This window comes from Heliconius melpomene, chromosome 13 (genome assembly GCF_056956725.1).
Source record: "Heliconius melpomene rosina isolate 202511_hmr_F chromosome 13, ASM5695672v1, whole genome shotgun sequence".
NCBI lineage: Eukaryota > Metazoa > Arthropoda > Insecta > Lepidoptera > Nymphalidae > Heliconius > Heliconius melpomene.
This window is the reverse complement of record NC_140401.1, coordinates 5,948,098-5,965,349: the sequence shown is the minus strand read 5'-3', so window position 1 is coordinate 5,965,349 and position 17,252 is coordinate 5,948,098. Positions and strand designations below refer to the sequence as shown.

The 17,252-nt window shown below is 31.4% G+C and overlaps 2 protein-coding genes across 2 annotated transcripts; one reads left to right on the top strand and one right to left on the bottom strand.

Moving 5' to 3' along the window:
* Nucleotides 1-9,091: 9,091 nt before the first annotated feature.
* LOC146532721 (uncharacterized) lies at nt 9,092-12,595 on the bottom strand. The gene has a single exon (XM_085196313.1). The coding sequence runs from the start codon at nt 12,420-12,422 to the stop codon at nt 11,742-11,744; it is 681 nt and encodes a 226-aa protein (XP_085052439.1). The 5' UTR covers nt 12,423-12,595; the 3' UTR covers nt 9,092-11,741.
* Nucleotides 12,596-15,664: 3,069 nt separating this feature from the next.
* On the top strand, nt 15,665-16,617 carry LOC146532720 (zinc finger matrin-type protein 2). Its single transcript, XM_085196751.1, has 3 exons — nt 15,665-15,892; nt 15,960-16,201; nt 16,292-16,617. Exons 1-3 carry the CDS (start codon nt 15,778-15,780, stop codon nt 16,529-16,531), a joined length of 597 nt encoding a protein of 198 aa, XP_085052877.1. The 5' UTR covers nt 15,665-15,777; the 3' UTR covers nt 16,532-16,617.
* The last annotated feature ends 635 nt before the right edge of the window (nt 16,618-17,252 follow it).

Sequence of the window (17,252 nt, the reverse complement as noted above, 5' to 3'; positions counted from 1 at the left end):
AGATTAAAAATATACTATCTGCAAAGCAATACAACATTAATGTAGTTCTTTTATTGATTTCCTTTCAGTTCTTAGATTCACGCAATATCCTTAAAATAGCAGAGTAACATAAAGAGAGAGAGATATAGACCCTAGTGGCAAAACACTCCGTTCTTCACATTCCGCCTTAATTCGAGACATTGCTTGTCGGTCAGTAAGCAGAACTCAACACCGTACTTTATGTTATCAGAACAGGAAAAATAATATTCATCCCTGCGAGTAGGAGTAGAATCGCTCATTTAGCGATAAGGCCGCTTTTGTACTGATTTATATATGTTTCTATAAATGTCATATATTTATTTCTGGTGTACTATAAAGAGAATTTTATTACCTTAAGAGCCCGAAAAGAACAAACCCGAGGCCATTGTAGTGCAGTGGCATCACAATGGCATCAGGGTAGCTCTTCTCTTCTATCTATCTTTTATTTGCTATTTACGGTGATTAGTCTTTTACTATCTTTTAGCTTGCGCTTCTGTCGAATTCGTTATTTCAATCACACTGACCTTATATTTTAGTTACAATAAGATATAGCGTGAAACCAAAAAGAAAATAATGCTAAAAATACGAAAGTTCTACATGAAACCAAAAAGAAAATAATGCTAAAAATACGAAAGTTCTACATTGCGGTATTATCATCGATATTGTTCGGTTTTTTTTTAAATTCCTTTTATATAAAATATATCATCATCATCATCATCATCGACAGCCATCTTTTTTCCACTGCTGGACATACTTAAGCCTTCCCCAATTGCCACCACACCCGATCATCAGCTCTTAGGACTCATATATAAAATATATATACAACAGATAAAATATATATACAATATTATTTACTTCCCTATGCTATCGAATACAATAATAATAAATACAATACAGATAAGTATTACTGAATGTCAAGTACCTTCAAATATGTCGATATGCCTAAATGACAAAGCGACACATTGTTTGCTAACACAATGAAACTCGAGAGCAAAGTATAATATTGGCGCTTCTCCACATTCTTTACGATCCATGCTGTCAGCTTAAACACTCTGATTTACTTCTAAAATCTATTTGTATTTACTGCATATTCTTTTATGTATATTTGAATATAAAACGTAATAACGTATATTATATTGCATAATAATTAATGTACGTCTGTTATTCTTATTGTGTTGTCCAATGTTTTATTAAAACATTAAATAAATATTTCTTTACATAGAAGTGACAAATCAACAGGAAATCATCATCATAGTTAACAACTACATTGTCAAAATAAAAACACTTCTGAGATCAAGAAAGAACGTTTATTATACTTCGATTAATATTATATTACGATTATTATATAAAAATGATAATATTTATAAAATATAGTAGAATTTATAAATATTATAAACCAATTTCATGCTGTATTCCGCATACAGCAGGATAGGCAGAGGGAACATCGTGTTAAGACACTCTATTCCCCACTTTCCTCCAAATTATTCGGGGCATTGTGTGTTGTGTGGCGGAATTCAACGCTGGGCTTTTGCCAAGGCAAAAGCCCAATGTACCAAGGTACCAGAGCGAAGAAATCGAAAAAGTGGGGATCGAACCTGCAACCGTCGCGTTACAGTCATACACTAGTGCCCCTGGGCCACGACAACACACATTACAAATTATATACAGTATACACATAAGAACAAAAAACCTGGCAAGTCCAAATATTTAAACCTTCCTCATTTGTACTCGTAGTACGCTCAACTCTAAGATGCTAAACGGAATAAGCCTATCTAAATGCAGGAGCAACGTGATTTGACCGAACATAAAATAACAAAGAAATGTTCTAAGTTGGTCTGCTTTCTTTAAAGTTATGTAAATTTTATAAATCCCAAGAACATAAAGGAGAAGGCAGGTATTGTGCAAAACGAGTGAAAAGTAAAGTCGGAAAAAAGGAAAACAACTTCAGCGAAACGAAGGAAAATCTTAGCATACTCTTTATAAAAATAACTTACACATAAAATATGAATAGAGTTAAGATTTAATAAATAATATAAACAGAAAGAACGAAAGAAAATTGCGAAGTCCGTGTAATCTAAAAAATCAAGTACCTAGGTACTTTTCTAAAAGAATATATTTTAAACGTAAAAAATTTAAACGAAAAAATCTTATTTTATTAAATTCTGTTGCATTAAACAAATAAAATTAAAAGTTTTTTGTTACATTTTATAATTTATTCATCGTAAAAGTAAAGCTAAATATAAAAATAAATAAAAATACAAAATCATATTTACTTAAAAATATTACTTTGAGCAGGAGCAGCTATGTGGGTTTTAATAATCTCACATATGGCTATTATAGACCCCACATTTTATAGTATCTGCAATAAGTTGTCGCTGTTTTCTTTACAAAATAAAAACTGTATTTAAAATAAAAGTTAGTAAGTTAGCTATCCTCTATCTTATTATATTTTTATAAAACAATTGAAGGAGGGGTTTATTCTTCAATTTATTCAAAACGCTTTGAAACGCTGCTCGGCCGAATAAACAAAGAATTTCGCACTCAAGAGCTTTCAGGTAGTTTTTGACTGTTTTTACAACCTGAGGCCCAGTGGTGTCTCTTCTCTCTTTATGTACTCTCTATCTCAGCACGTATAGCGGTCGCTTTTAGTTTAAAAACTGAAATAAACCTGACGTTAAGTTAAGCTTCCTCACGATCAATAATCTAAAAAACAATATTTATAAATGCCCTTGAAATGTGAAACTTTTAACTCTAATCAAAACTTCTATTGGCGATATGTTCCCCATAATTACCAACAATACAAGTACTATGGAGATTTGAGTAAAAAATAATAATGGTTCAAAATGAGATAGTTATATCTTTCCTTAATAAATAATAAGTGTAAGAAAGCAGTATCCGCGCGAGTGGGGAACAGCGGGCTGTGGTCTCATTAATTCTGTCCACAAACACTGCGTGCGTTCTGTGTGAGCCTGACAGCACTCGTTTGTTATCTTGCCCTTTCCAACCTCCGAACCCGGCTACCGACTACCTACCTACTTTAGCAGTTAATATATTATAAATAATAGACAAAGTTGCCAGAAAAATCTAAATAGTCGATCATTTCTGCACAATTCAGATAAGCATATATTGACTTTTCATAGATATTTGACACATATACTCAATCATATATGAGCTAATGGTAGATGTGGTTAAGAATTTTTGAGGCAATGTGTTGAGTGGCGGAATTCAACGCCGCACTATTCGTCTTGGTACCAGAGCGAAGACTTTTACTTGATAATAGAATATAAAGTTTTCTATAATATAACAAACACTAAACTAAAACTGATTTGTTATGCTTAAAATTGGTTTTGCTGGTTTTACTACTTAAAAAAGATATCTATATATTATTGTCAGAATTAGAAAGTTGTGGGAGTACGCGTTGCTTTAGTTGCAAACTTGCAATGTTCGAGCACATTTGCAAATAAATAGCTATACTTTGCTCTTACTTAGAACCAGTGAAACATAACGTACTTTGCTAAAAGTGTTACATAAAGCTGGAGAACGTGTATTTTGTATATAATGTGTACGTGAAACACTTATATAGTAAAATGCATTTTTGGGTTAAAAAATAAATTATTCTATAAATAACTATTTTAAAATAAATATTTATAAATAAAATAGTTCTAAGTATCGACTTTATAAAAATAACTTTCATGGATGATACAAGAACGCATTTCATAAACAAGTCTTTTCGTTTTTAAGGCGTTGTTTGTGGTAAACAACGCCTTCAAAAGCCTTCACTCACTTTATTCTCACACAAACCTATATTACTCTCCTTTGTGTTGCACAATCGGGTAAATTATACATAGAGATAAATTATACTTTAATTGCCGAGTGACAATCAAACAATGCTCAGCCGGAACTACGCAGTGAAGAAATTTAGCACGTAGGTTCCTTGGGGAGTGAAGGGGCACTACGAGCGAATTTTCGGAAATTCAATGAAAAAGGGAGAAATCATATTATGATTTTACTTTTTGTAGTTCACTGCTCACGCAAGCAGCTGTTACTACATAAATTCACAGAATTTCAAATTTCTTGTGTCTCTCACATAACTTGGACAAACCAATATCATATACTCGTATATATTGTTTACCTACGACACTCTATAAAATGCTTAGATTACTTCCTTCTCTCCTATTACAATCGTAGACCTATGTATACAAAAAAAATATGTACTTAAAAAAAAAGTACTATAAAAAAATGGTAAATCTTAATTAAAATCTAAAATAAGTCTGTGGTTTTAATAATTAACTAAAACCACAGACACATTAGTATGCCTAAATGAAAAAAGAAGTAATATTAACATTGAAGAAGAGAAAATCTATAAGGGTAAACGGACGTAAATTAAAATTGTTTGTTTTGTTATTTTAAAAAAAGGGCTGAACCAATTACCATAAATTTACATGTACAACGTAGTAACTTTCTTTTTGAAATCAGTTGAAAAGAAGTTGCTATAAATATAATAAATATTAAAATACAGATTTACTAAAAAAATATTATTTACATATACATATTCTAATTATAGAGTCATATTGCAGTTTGTAGAGTTCTTAATTTAAACTATTTGTAGATTTGATGAAAAAGAAAAACAACTGAGATGTTTCAAATATTTGTAAATGGAATTTTAACAAAAAATATGAAGATTGTTTCATAACCTTTTACTTGGCAGCCATAAATAAGCCAAAAAAGTTGTTTAAGAAATTATGAAACACTAAGTAAATTTATCTTTGTTTGCTTAGAATGGCTTAGATGAATCGCAGGTGTGTGTTGCCTCGCGACTGAATAATAGATGGCTTAACGCGTCGGCGCCATTATAACAGGCCTCGGTAAATAAAGCAGTCTGAAGAGAGGTGCTCTCGCCAACTTTGTGCGCTACGAATACAATACACATGCTCGGACATGTTTAGATATATATACGAACTTGTATCTGAACTACCAAACTTAATAAATAATAAATTTTCTTTTCATATTTTGAACAATATACCTAATATGTGTGTAGCATATCTTATACTAGATACAATTTAAATTGAAAATCGTGCTTCTATTTTCTTTCACATCTTTTTTTATTTAGACTACATATTATGACTATTTATATGTATATAAATTATTACTTCGTTGTACTTCGTCAACCACAACCTAAAAAAGACATTATCTATATATATAAAATCGAAAGGTCACTCACTCATCACGAAATATCAGAAACTACAAGTGCTAGGAATCTCAAATTTTGCATAGGAGTTACTTATAGGACGTAGGTGCTCGCTAAGACGGGAATTTGCAATATTCGACTTCTAAGGGGTTGTTTTTGGGGTCGAAAGTTTGTATGAAACTTCGTTACTACAAATGTTAGGAGTCTCAAATTTTGCATAGACGTCACTAGGACGTAGCCATGGAGACAGAAATTAATAATAACATAGTTCACGCGGGTGAGACCGCGAGCGGGCCACTAGTATTCCTATAATTCTTATTTACAAGACGTCTTGACGTCTTTGCACACAACTGATTACGACAAAAATATTTAAAAAACACGCCTTACATTGAGAAAAAATATTTTATGTAGGAACAATGTTCTAAGTACAAACGAAGTGCCCTTAAAAGTGATTACCGTAAATTGACCTTTTTGCCTCTGAATTTACAACTTGTGAAAGATAGTGAGGTCTGTTTCAAGTAATAACTTAGAAACATTTCCTTGCCTTGTAAATTCTTAAACTTTCAGAAACTAACTAGAGCGTAGTGACGGTTTCTTTTATAATCTTAAAAAAAATAATGACAGTCTCTGTTATTTTAGGCTTTAAGTTTTATATTTATACAGATAATTATAATTATTACGAATATAAGTATTGCAGATGTCGAAAAGCTATATATTTTTTTCCCGATTGAGCAAATAATCTTATATTATTGAATTGAAATTGAAAATATAACAATTTAATATATGTATAAATAATAAAATTAGGTTAAAAATCAGACGTAGAACAAGTTATTTTGATAATTTTGTTCAATTTCCGTAGTTGCATTGGTAAGTGTATATATACAAACCACCTTTGTGTTGCGACGCGGCGGCTATATTGGATATGCAAAGATGCTGACTATGCATAAATGAATCGTAATTTAGGTAAATGTATTTAAAGATGTAATTTACATTTTAGCTCAACCTTAAACAAGTGAGTCAAACTTTACTTAACCTGTAAGATTTGATTACAGATTTTCTTGCGAGAATAAAGTCCTTACGTGGACACGTGGCCGTGTGACCAACCGAGTTCAAAAAATAGAAATAAAACGCGCCTGGTTCCTCCTTCCAACCTTTTGATACTCCTACCTACCAGAGGGAAGAAATGGAAATATATATTTCGTTTCCTCGAGTGGAGATTGGTGGCTTTTTGGTCTGATTACCACTTGGGGGAATAATTATATTAAAATTACTTTAATTTTCCCGCTATGATAGATAAAAGCGGGGAACGGAGTGTCTAAATACACATTATATACGCATTATACAATTACATATTAATTATGATGTACCACCTACTATAATTTAATTTTTCATTAAACGTATGCTTACTTACTTCGTCTTCATGCAGCACAATAGAAATGAAATTGAAACATTTTATTTCATGAAATATTATAACTGTTCTAAATGTGGAGCACTTCACAATGATGCCACTCTGTCAAGGTTCTTGTCCCATATTGCGAGGCGTTAACCCATACTAGCTACTTCTTATGATGTAGCTTGACATACATACATCTTTATAAAAAAAGTTATACTTAAATCAATTTAAAAAATTATAACCTTTTATTATAATGTTTAAAACTTTGAATCGATAATAATTTTATATTAACTTCATAATACGTAGCACAAACGACATATAGTTTGAATATGCAGTCACGCTATAAGAAATTATGTCTGTAAATAAAAAAATATGTTTATAAACTAACATGTCTCTAAAGCGACCTGTATTATCTGTTACATGCAGTAATTTTATAAAAAAAACAAAAATTTTTTTGTTAATTGATAAAATATGTATTTTAATATATGTACTTCTAGGTCTAGGTCTTGTCAAAAACTATCTGTTCCAATTATTAAGCAAACAAATTGATATTCTATATTTGAAGATAGTCTGATATTAAATACTAAAAAGACCTTTTAAACTTAATTATACAAATATCTTTATTTCAGAAAATTGCAATCTCATGCTTGGCAAAAGCTTAATTCAGTACCTACAGTTAAAAAGTAAGTTTGGTACATTAAGAACTTCTAAATGCAGTGGACCAAATAATTTGAATAACCTAAAATTAAAGGCGCGGAAACTTTGTATAACATCTGCAGTAGACGGATCAAGTTAATGTGCTTAAGTCAATGGCATTGTCTAGCTGTGGCTAGCAGTTTACATTTCATATTTAACTTTTTACATCATTGTAATGCATCGCCCGTTTGTTTACTAAATATTATTGAAACAACATCTGATAGATAAAGTCGTCGTGGCGCAGGGCTACAAGGATGTGATTATAAAGCGATGATTATGGGTTCGAACCCAAGTCACAGGAATGAATTATTATTTATTAATATTTTCAAAAGCCCGACGATGAGTTCCGTCACTGTACACGCAATACCTCGAAAAATTCGACGGAAAGCGAGAAACGGAGTGTGTTAACACTATGTTCCCTCTGCCTAACCTGATGTGTCCCGCTCACAACAGGGTAGACCGAGGGAATAATACAGCGTGAAGCCGATTTAATTTTATTTAATCTAATAGATAACTATTAGCAAATAATATTACAATCAGTAAAAGTAAAATATATAAGTAGCTACGTACGAACCACGCGTTAAGCCGCTACGATAACCGTAAAAAATCGTAGTAGTTTCTAAAGTTAAGTCACAACATCTTTTGCTTAGCAAATTATTCCTTACGGAACTATTCACTTACTCGTTAAGGTAATGGTGTTTGCCGCAGATACATAAATATGTGCCTCTAACACAGAACCAACTTCCATTAAATTAGAAAAATGGCCGGTCGTAAAAGTAAGTTGTAACAGGTTTCGGTACTCACATTTTATTTGTAAAACAAAGAATCTAACAAAATTTCTGGATACTTTAAGAACTTTTTAAACAATTCCTGGTATAGATATAGGTACTTAAGGCAAAGCTTATTAATTATTAATTTTTTTTTTTTTTCTTCAATTGTAAATACGAAATATGCTCCCTAATTGTATTTAATATCAATTGTAGATAATCAACAGACAATTTACTGGTCCTACTAAAATCAATGCATAAAAATGTACCTATATAAAAAATACGTTTTCCTAGTTACCTAAACTACCAATATAACGAACTAACAACATGTATGTATAACCGCTTTCGCTGATATCAAATATTTTCCTGCCATTATTTTCTTTCATATTTTGTTTAGTTCAAATACAAAAAAGGTTTAACCCCGCAACGCTATCATACTCTGAATCCCGAAACTTTTTATTTTGTGCTACAGTTGACCCGAACTCCAGTATTTAAATTTATATTTATTTCACGTAGAATTAAAAAGCTCTCTTTGTTTACTTTATCGATGTTTAATTTAAAAAATTTAGCACATTTCGAGACAAATATTGAATGTTAATAATATCTTAATAATCATCTGTTGTGCGTTTATTTTTTGTTATAACGTTGCTTCGAAATATAAATTGATTTTTCTCATTTCCTTTTTCTCTCATTGATTTGCCGAAGTATTCGTGCGGAATGCGGGCCTCAGCAAGCAACAGTGATATTTCTTTGTCACGTTTTGTTAGTCTGTTCCAGTGTGCCTGCTCCCTATAATTGGAGCGAATGATATTTATAGTTTTTCTGAGTTATGCTATTTTCTCATAGGTAAACAAGTGTATATGTGGTTCATAGATATACACATACACAAATAAAAAACTGTATTCAACTTTTATTACAAAAATATAGCACGTACAATTATTGCATATAATTTTTACTTGAAAAGATTGTTAAATTTAATTTCAGCCTAAGTAAACAGTATTTTTATAAGATTTAATTAAAACAAGAAAATAAAATAATAAAAATATATTTCCGTTGACCATACAAATTTTGGACACTTTAATTAGTTAAACTCTACACCGCTTTACAATTCAAATCTACGAAGTGTGAAATGTGAATCTGTGAAATTTCCACAATTAAACCAATTTTTATTTTAATAATATCTTTTAGCCGATTTCATTATTGTAAGTTTTTCGTACATAGTAAATCTAAGTTCTAAATAAAATACAGCATGGAAAACATCAAACGTATATAACCAAAATGTTGAACCACACCGCACATTCATCAACCACTATTTGACATGGACTGCAAAGTAAACTCGCAAATAAAATACGACCCAATATTCGATATACATTCGACTTCGTAGTTTCGTCCGTAATTAAAAAGCTACTTCGTGGAATATGTGTAATGAGAGTAGGTAATGTATGAACATAATTTCATAAAATATATTTACCTAACATTTTTATTAGTTTTTATTTATTTTTTAACGAACAATATGGAGATAAGACGGAAAAGCAAAAGTTGACACTAAGATACTATATGATAATACGATATTAATGATGTACATCATCATTAATATCGTATTATCATACCTATATTATAAATCCGAAAGTGACTCTGTCTATCTGTCTTTTACGCAATCAGGGCCAAACCGCTAATTTAATTGTGATAAAATACTCATATAGAGATACTTGAGGGTCTCGGGATGAACATAGGATACTTTTTTTTCTCATATTTGTAATATTTTCGATATATACCAATATATTAAAATACTTATTAATTTGACATGCATTTTATTCCGCCATGTTAATAACAACCGTCGTTGCTAAGGAACGAAAAAAAGTTTGTTGTTAGAAAACGTCACCCAAAATGAGCTTGCTTAACGCATCTCTATATTGAATAATAAAATATTTAAAAATAAATAAATAATATATTTATATTTATGAAATTATTTTCAGTTTAAATATATTTTCAGAATAAATATTCGTATAGTTCCAGCGGGCGTAGCCGCGTTCGGGTCCACTAGTTTATTATAAAAATGAAATTAAAACAAAGCCTAACCGAGGGCTAGCAGTCAGTCATATCGCAGAGTCACAAAATGTGATTGTAAACGTGAAAGTTTGTGGTTTCGAATCGCACTCGAGGACATGAAATATTTATTATTTATATCTTCATTCTGGTCAAGGCAAAGCGCGGCATTGAGAACGCGGCGGAAAATGGGGAACAGGGTGTCTTAAAACTTGGTTCCCTCTGCCTACCCTGCTACGTGCGGAATACAGCTTTAATAATAAAAAATGCAGATTTATAAGTTTTAAAAACCTGTGTCAATATTTAAATTCTATTTAAATGCTATATTTAATGTAAATCTATAACAATCACCAATGAGATTAGAAAAATCATCAACATACAAAAGAAACAGTTTTAAAAGTACTACTTAATATGAGAAACTCAAACGCGGCTTTGCTCGCGTAAACTTATTTTTATACTATAGCCTAAGGATATTTTTTTGTTAAATATTTTTTTAAATAAAAAGTATCCTATGTCCTTTCTAATACCTCTAAGAAAATATAAAGTTTCATGATAATCCGTTATGTAGTTCTAGCATGAAAGTGTAACAAACTTACATTCACATTTATAAATTACTATGATTACAAACACCCAAACAAATTGAAAATAGCATTAAAAATGTTTTTTGAAACATTGTATGCTTAATAGAAACTGACGAACACTAATTTTCAACCGGTGCGGTATTAACACACACACACATCCAATCTGCTTATTCATGTGTATGGCACCTATTACACAGTGGCTTTGCATATGCTCTAATAATTTTTTTTAAATATATTTTTTTCTCTCATTATACACATTTTTAATTTTTATATATATTGTAATAATATCAACTATTTATTACCAGACATCTGTAAAAAATTCAGGTCAGTTATTTTTTTATAAATTTATCATGTAAATATATATTATATATTGCAACACAAATATATTATTATAATTATTAAATAGATATGAATAAAAAACTGAAAAACTTATTTTATCTATTAATTAAATAGATACAAAAAATATTTATTTCTAAATATGCATGATGGTTTGATTCCCATATGAGGGATCAAATTATTTTCAATTACAGCAGTCTGGTAATAATGCAAAGCATGGTGTTGTGTCTGCGATTCAATACATAGTATCTTAAAAAATTAACTCTGGGGAAGGCATTGCCTTTAACCTTTAACTTTAACCTACCCTGCTAAATGTGGGATACAACATGAAGCCATTCATAAACTGTAACATATAATGTAACCAATTTACATAAGTTTTCAAATAAAAAATTATCATTAAAGGCAAAATATTTTGATTTTCTTTTAGATGATCGAGATTCTCTTGCACAAACTCTCTAACTTGAATAAAACATCAACTTGAAGATTTTGAAACTGATGACTTCTCAACGCCATCAGTGCAACAAAGTAAAGAAGTATCTGGATTCTGGGATAGGACAGTCAAAATGGCTTTAAGATTATTTAATAAATTCATTGAATGGTTAAATGCCTCCTAATACAATTTATTTCAATACCAGTTAATAATATAAAATGTTTTAATTAATTAAACATTAATATTTATCAGTAGAATAATACAAAATGGAAATCACACAATCTGTTTATTTTTCATATGAAGGCTTCAAATACTTATCTGTAATATGTAATGGATTATAACACACTTGGCTTGATAAATGTCTCAAGGTGGCTAGTTCTATGTTATCTGTTGGTTTAGAAAAGGTATTTACATCCATTTCAGATATATTTATAGACTGAAGTAATTGTTTGTATGACCTATTATTGACAAAAGCTTTGCTTGTTAGTGCTGTTTCTGTAATACATTTATCAAAAATAGCCATAATTAATTTATCATTTGGTAGGGATTTACCTTCAGTAGCATCAGCTAGCATATGATATACTTTTTGGAAATCAATTTTTTCAGTACACACACCTGGGGGCTTAACTTCAAAATCTGCTATCAATCGTAAAGCAGTTGATGTTTCGGTTTGCAGGTCATCTAATCCATGAGAGTCTGTTATAAATTTTGCCCAACTAGCTAGAGGGATAATAGGAGCGTTATTATTGCATTTAGGCTTATAATAACGCGCTCTAGTTTCTATTGCTGCTTTTTCTTTGTAAAACTGTATAGCTTTTTTTATTTGTTCTTCGCTTTTAGTAGGTATAAAGATACAAATCTGATTAATTTTTTGTGATCCGTAATCTTTAAGAGCCTGAAGTAATTGAAACTTTTCCTCTTTACTCCAACCTTCTATCCTTGTGTCAATATTTTGTTCATTATCCATGCCAATTTCTTGTAGATGTGTAGTTGAAATTTACCTAAATGTTCGAAGATAAGATTATACCAACTGTTAGTGACTATTATTTACATAGGAACACGGTTTTAATGTAAACAATACACCAAAAATGAACATGTACAAGGAACATAATATACTAATACTAGAATAGGCTAGGGATGCCCGATGATCACCGATTTTCGATAATCATCGATGCTAGCAGACAAAATATCGATGCTTTAACATCGATGTTGCATTTAATAAAACATCGTAACATCGATGTAAATAGGAACATGATCGAAATTTGGTCGCGTACACGTCATAATATAACGAGTGTTCACGTGTTTATGTTCATTTAAAACGAAATATCGTAAGCAAAAAACATAAACATTACTACCTTTAGTCTTACAAATTGTCGTTTTATTAACTTTTATATATCGTACATATTTTTCATATGGAAATTACTATTACTCTGTATTTTTTTATCTGGCCTTCGTCGTTTTCAAAATCCGAGTTGGCAACTTGGCAACACTAGCGTTCACTTTGTAGTTCGTAAATCGTACTTCGTTGTTCGTTCTCGAGTTTCGACTTGCTAGATCATAGTTGCTATTTGCTAATTGTTTATGAGCGAAGTATGTGTCGTTTCATCTATTATCTAATGAAAATTGAGACGATTGACACTTGAAATCCTTTAATTGACATATTAAAATGCTATAATTATAGATAACAAAAACCAAGTGTCTTTTACTCTTACGTAGTACAAGTGTCAGACACTAAAATGTGATATTGGCTACCAAATTATCGTATTCTATAGTGGGTATTGTCAAATCGTACAGAAAGATAGAAATGTGACTTATTGTTGTTAATTGATGTTTAGTCAACGTCGATGTTGTTCTTTCGAATTTTTATGGAACATCAATGTTACAGCTTCGATGTTGAAATCGATGTCAACATCGATGTTTTTCTAGCATCGGGCATCCCAAACTAGAAGATGAGCCCAGATAACATCGTTGCCATTGACAAATACAACAAAAAAAAGTAATATGTGGAAAATGAAATTAATATTATAAAAGTCCAATTTATTGTATAATTTAATTCATTACAATTAAGCCAATATGCATTTTTAATTCCTCTAGCAACACACTATTTTATGCATTTGCTATCGAATCTCCGAGTCTTTTATACAAAACTTAGTACCGTATTTATAAATCTCCCTCATGCCTGAGATCGATCTTGAGATGCAATTTTCATTCATGTATATATTGCACCTCGATCTTATTGCAACTTGAGAGTGGTTTATAAATATAGACCTTAATAATAAATAAATACATATATGTTTCTTTGAGTGATTTAACAACAACAGAAACGCGTAAAAATAAAAATAAAAATTGAATGTGAGTATAAAACGACAAAATGACAGCTAAAATAGATCCGGCTCTGCTATTTTCAGGAAAACTGGGCATTTGTTTGCTCCTTTGTCCAGAAAACAAAAAACTTCTCAACTCGGCGCCACTACATTAATCTAAATATCTACCTGCTCTACCGCTTGCACGATGAGATAATGCAGTAAAACCGCGCTTCGAGCTGATCTCTTATCACAAGCTACTTTTAGAGGCTGGCGAATGCGTTAAACATTGTCGTAACATTGAGTGGAGTTTTACAAAATATATATAATATATTTGTATAAATGTTTCTTTAGTCCGAGGCCGTCGTGGCCCAGGGGCACAATGTATGACTAACGCGACGGTTGTAGGTTCAACCCCCATTCGGGAGAATGAATTATTATTTATTAATATTAATAATTAATTTCCCCGAGTGAATATTTTCATTTCCCGTCGTTGAGTTTTGCCTCTCACCACACAATACCTCGAAAAATTCGGCGGAAAATGGGGAATGGAGTGTTTTAGCACTAGGTTCCTTCTGCTTCAGTCCGCCTTTCAGTCACACTGTTGTCACACACCAGAATCAATTTTAAGAGCCAACATAAAATTTATAGTAACTTGACATGTGACATTGGTGAAGTGCCGTAAACTAAAAACTGAACTGTAGCTTGACATAAACTATAGTAGGTACGGATCAGTACCCTAGGCAGCCGTAATAGCTATAGGGCACTGATAAAAAAAATCCTGCGTCTAAACTGTTGATTTATCTTAATTATTTTTTTAGGGTTCCGTACTTTTTAAAGAAAAAGGAACCTTTATAAGGTCACTCTGTTGTCTGTCTGTCCATCCGTCTGTCTGTCTGTCTGTCTGTCAACACCTTTTATCTTAGGAACGCTTGGAGTTATCAGGGGTTGAAATCCAAAAAACATATTTCTATATTTACTTAGAAAAAAGATATGGTCATTTTTATTGCAAAAAATCCGTATTTCGATACTATGAAGGGAATCAAAATTCCTAGGGTACTTCCGGTTGACCTAGAATTATGAAATTTGGCAACTAGCATCTACAGGTAGTACTTGGTTAGAAAAAAAAATAATAGCCTTAAAAGGCAATAAAACTCGTATTTTGACACTATAAATGAAATCAAAATTAATAGAATACTTCCGATTAACCTAAAATTATGAAATAAGCAGTAGTACTTGTTCAGGAAAATATCTGAAACTATACACTTGTAGTTAAATCTAAAAAGTAATATCCTTAAAAGGGGCACAATTTGCTATTTAAGATCCTAGTTCAAGTGAAATATCAGATAAAAGGGCTCTGGCTAAACTAAGCCTTAATTTCAGAAAAAGCTCGAAACCTCCAATTTTTGTACGGAACCCTCGGTGAGTGAGCTCGCGCTTGTCCGTTATTTTTAGATATGGATTTAAAATATTTTCTCTATATGCTACCACGTAAAAGGAGCGGAGACGTTTCCATTCTATATAACTATTTTATACTACAACAAAACAATGTTGGATGGTGATTGAATGAAGCGTGAAGACAATGAATTGACAGTTGTGTTCGCGCCAACCATCACTGTAAGGGGCACCTTTAGGTGTGAAGACTTAAAGTAGATAAACCTTGGACAAACTGGTAAGTTTGTCCTACAAACTTTTAGTCTGTGCTCCTGCATCGCGAATGTCTTGTTCACACTAACATTGTGTTTTATCCAACACATAATAATTGTTTTGTTGTAAAGCAAAACAATTATATTATTTACTACTAAGCGTTGTTTATTACATAATAGACGAAAAATATCTATGGAAAAATAATAGACAAATTGTAGGAATCGGCGAAATTTATTCTGTGGTCAATGACATATGTCACATCTATTATCTATCCAGCTTAGCTGACAGCCATCGAAAACATAAACGAACCTCAGTTTTTATCCGCATGAACTAAATAAAAATAAATAGTAATTATATAAATAATTCTTAAATATGAGTATGAGACCAGATGACCATCGGAGAAAGTGGGACAAAGATGAATTCGAAAAGATTGCAGCAGAGAGATTACAGGCAGAATTGGAAGAAGAAGAACGATCTAAAAAGAAAGGTAAACGAAGACTGAACTATTTTAATTGCCATCATAAATACATGAACTCATGATGTGTTTTTTTCAGCTCCACCTATTAAACGAGAACTTTTGAAACAACGAGAGTATAAAGTAGATTTAGATTCAAAATTAGGCAAGAGCGTCGTAATTACCAAGAATACACCAACCTCACAATCAGGTGGCTACTACTGTAATGTCTGCGACTGTGTAGTAAAAGATTCCATAAATTTTTTGGACCATATTAATGGAAAAAAACATCAAAGAAATCTTGGTATGTCTATGAAAATAGAAAGAAGCTCTTTAGATCAGGTAAATATTGTTGAATACTATGTATAAAAGCACGTTAAATATATCGATTTCACTAAAGATGAAGAGAATATAAATTCCCCTCTTTTATAGGTCAAAGCAAGATTTGCATTAAACAAACGAAAATTAGAAGAGAAGAAACAAGATTATGAACTTGATACTCGACTGAAGGAAGCTGCCGAAGAAGAAGCGCGCTTAAAGGAATTACGGCGTGAAAGACGAAGAGATAAGAAACGCAAACTCCATGAAAGTGATGATGTTGATGAAGGTCCTGCACAATCAGAATTAGCACAAATAATGGGTTTCTCAGGATTTGGAGCCTCAAAAAAGTAACATTATAAGCAAAACAATTGTAAAATATAAGTGTCTTTATTCATCTGTTGTTTAAAATCAAAGAAAAAATAAATTTGTAGCTTCAATATTAAGATACTTTTATGTAAAATATACTTTTTTCCAAAATTCCATCTACATATAAAACTGGTATGATTTTGTTTTACCCTTGCAGACCCCATATTAATAATAATACTTTATTTTTTGGCTTCAGTCTGTATCCAAATAGCAGGAGAGGCAGAGGGAAGCTAATCTGTTAAGACTCCATTTCTGACTTACTGCTGAATTCTCTCAAAATTGTGTGTTGTTGAGTTTATTTTGATACCAGAGCAAAGATTGATTACTGATTGGAACCCACAACTGGTTACAATCACATTTTTTCTCAAGTAATGTAAATTAAAGATGCAGGATTTATACTAAGTTATAAATATAATAATAAAGCTTTTGAAAAAAAATACAATTATGAAGTGTTACATCATTTTTTAATCAGCATCACACAGCTGTATCTAGAACTCAACGCCGCGCTTTGCCTTGACACCAGAGCGAAGAAATGGAAATATAAACGTAAATAAATATTTTACTTCCTCGAAAAGTGGGGATTGAACCCACAACCGTCGCGTTACAGTCACACCCTTGTCACTGTTGCTGCGCCACGGGTGCATGTACATAATTTTTTTGTATTATTATTTCCTACTATAAAATGTGGGGAATGGAGTGTCGACAC

Coding starts and splice junctions, on each gene's coding strand:
- LOC146532721 (XM_085196313.1), bottom strand. CDS start 12,422: ATGGATAATGAACAAAATATTGACACAAGGATAGAAGGTTGGAGTAAA.
- LOC146532720 (XM_085196751.1), top strand. CDS start 15,778: ATGAGTATGAGACCAGATGACCATCGGAGAAAGTGGGACAAAGATGAA. Junction 15,893..15,959: donor AGAACGATCTAAAAAGAAAG/GTAAACGAAGAC, acceptor TGTTTTTTTCAG/CTCCACCTATTAAACGAGAA. Junction 16,202..16,291: donor AAAGAAGCTCTTTAGATCAG/GTAAATATTGTT, acceptor CCTCTTTTATAG/GTCAAAGCAAGATTTGCATT.